This window comes from Charadrius vociferus, unplaced genomic scaffold, assembly GCF_000708025.1.
Source record: "Charadrius vociferus isolate BGI_N301 unplaced genomic scaffold, ASM70802v2 scaffold964, whole genome shotgun sequence".
Classification (NCBI taxonomy): Eukaryota; Metazoa; Chordata; class Aves; order Charadriiformes; family Charadriidae; genus Charadrius; species Charadrius vociferus.
In genome coordinates, this window is record NW_009647945.1 from 185,120 (window position 1) to 185,512 (window position 393).

A 393-nucleotide genomic window follows, 5' to 3' on the forward strand; every position below is an offset into this window, starting at 1 on the left:
CCCCCCCCCACATCTGCCCCGACCTGGTCGACGAAGCTGATAGCATCACGGATGTTGAGCTTGTAGTAAACGTCCCAGATCTCATCCCGCAGCCTGTAGGCAGATTTCCGCATCAGGAGCTGGCTCAGGTACTTCTTGTCGAACTGTTCCCACCTGCCATGAGATGAGGACAACGGGTGGCTTAGCTCCCACAGGGTACCATGACCGGGAAACCCCTCCTCACACAAGGCTGAGAGTGTCGAAAGCATGGGGAGAGCAGGCTGGGCACGCAGGATGCGGGGACACACTGCCAGGGACGACAGGAGGGGTTGGGACGCGCTGACCCAAGAGGAAGCCAGAGCCTGGTGGGTCTGCAGGAGGTGGTGGGAGTGGGAGCGGGGGCAGCACGGCCGG

General features: G+C 62.1%; 1 protein-coding gene across 1 annotated transcript in view; it reads right to left on the bottom strand.

The window, feature by feature from the left end:
• Nucleotides 1-393, bottom strand: part of SLC9A5 (solute carrier family 9, subfamily A (NHE5, cation proton antiporter 5), member 5) — a 10,076-nt gene that overhangs the window by 2,648 nt on the left and 7,035 nt on the right. The window contains exon 11 of the mRNA XM_009883256.1: nt 24-153. Coding sequence (XP_009881558.1) covers nt 24-153 — 130 coding nt within the window. The remainder of the gene's footprint in view (nt 1-23; nt 154-393) is intronic.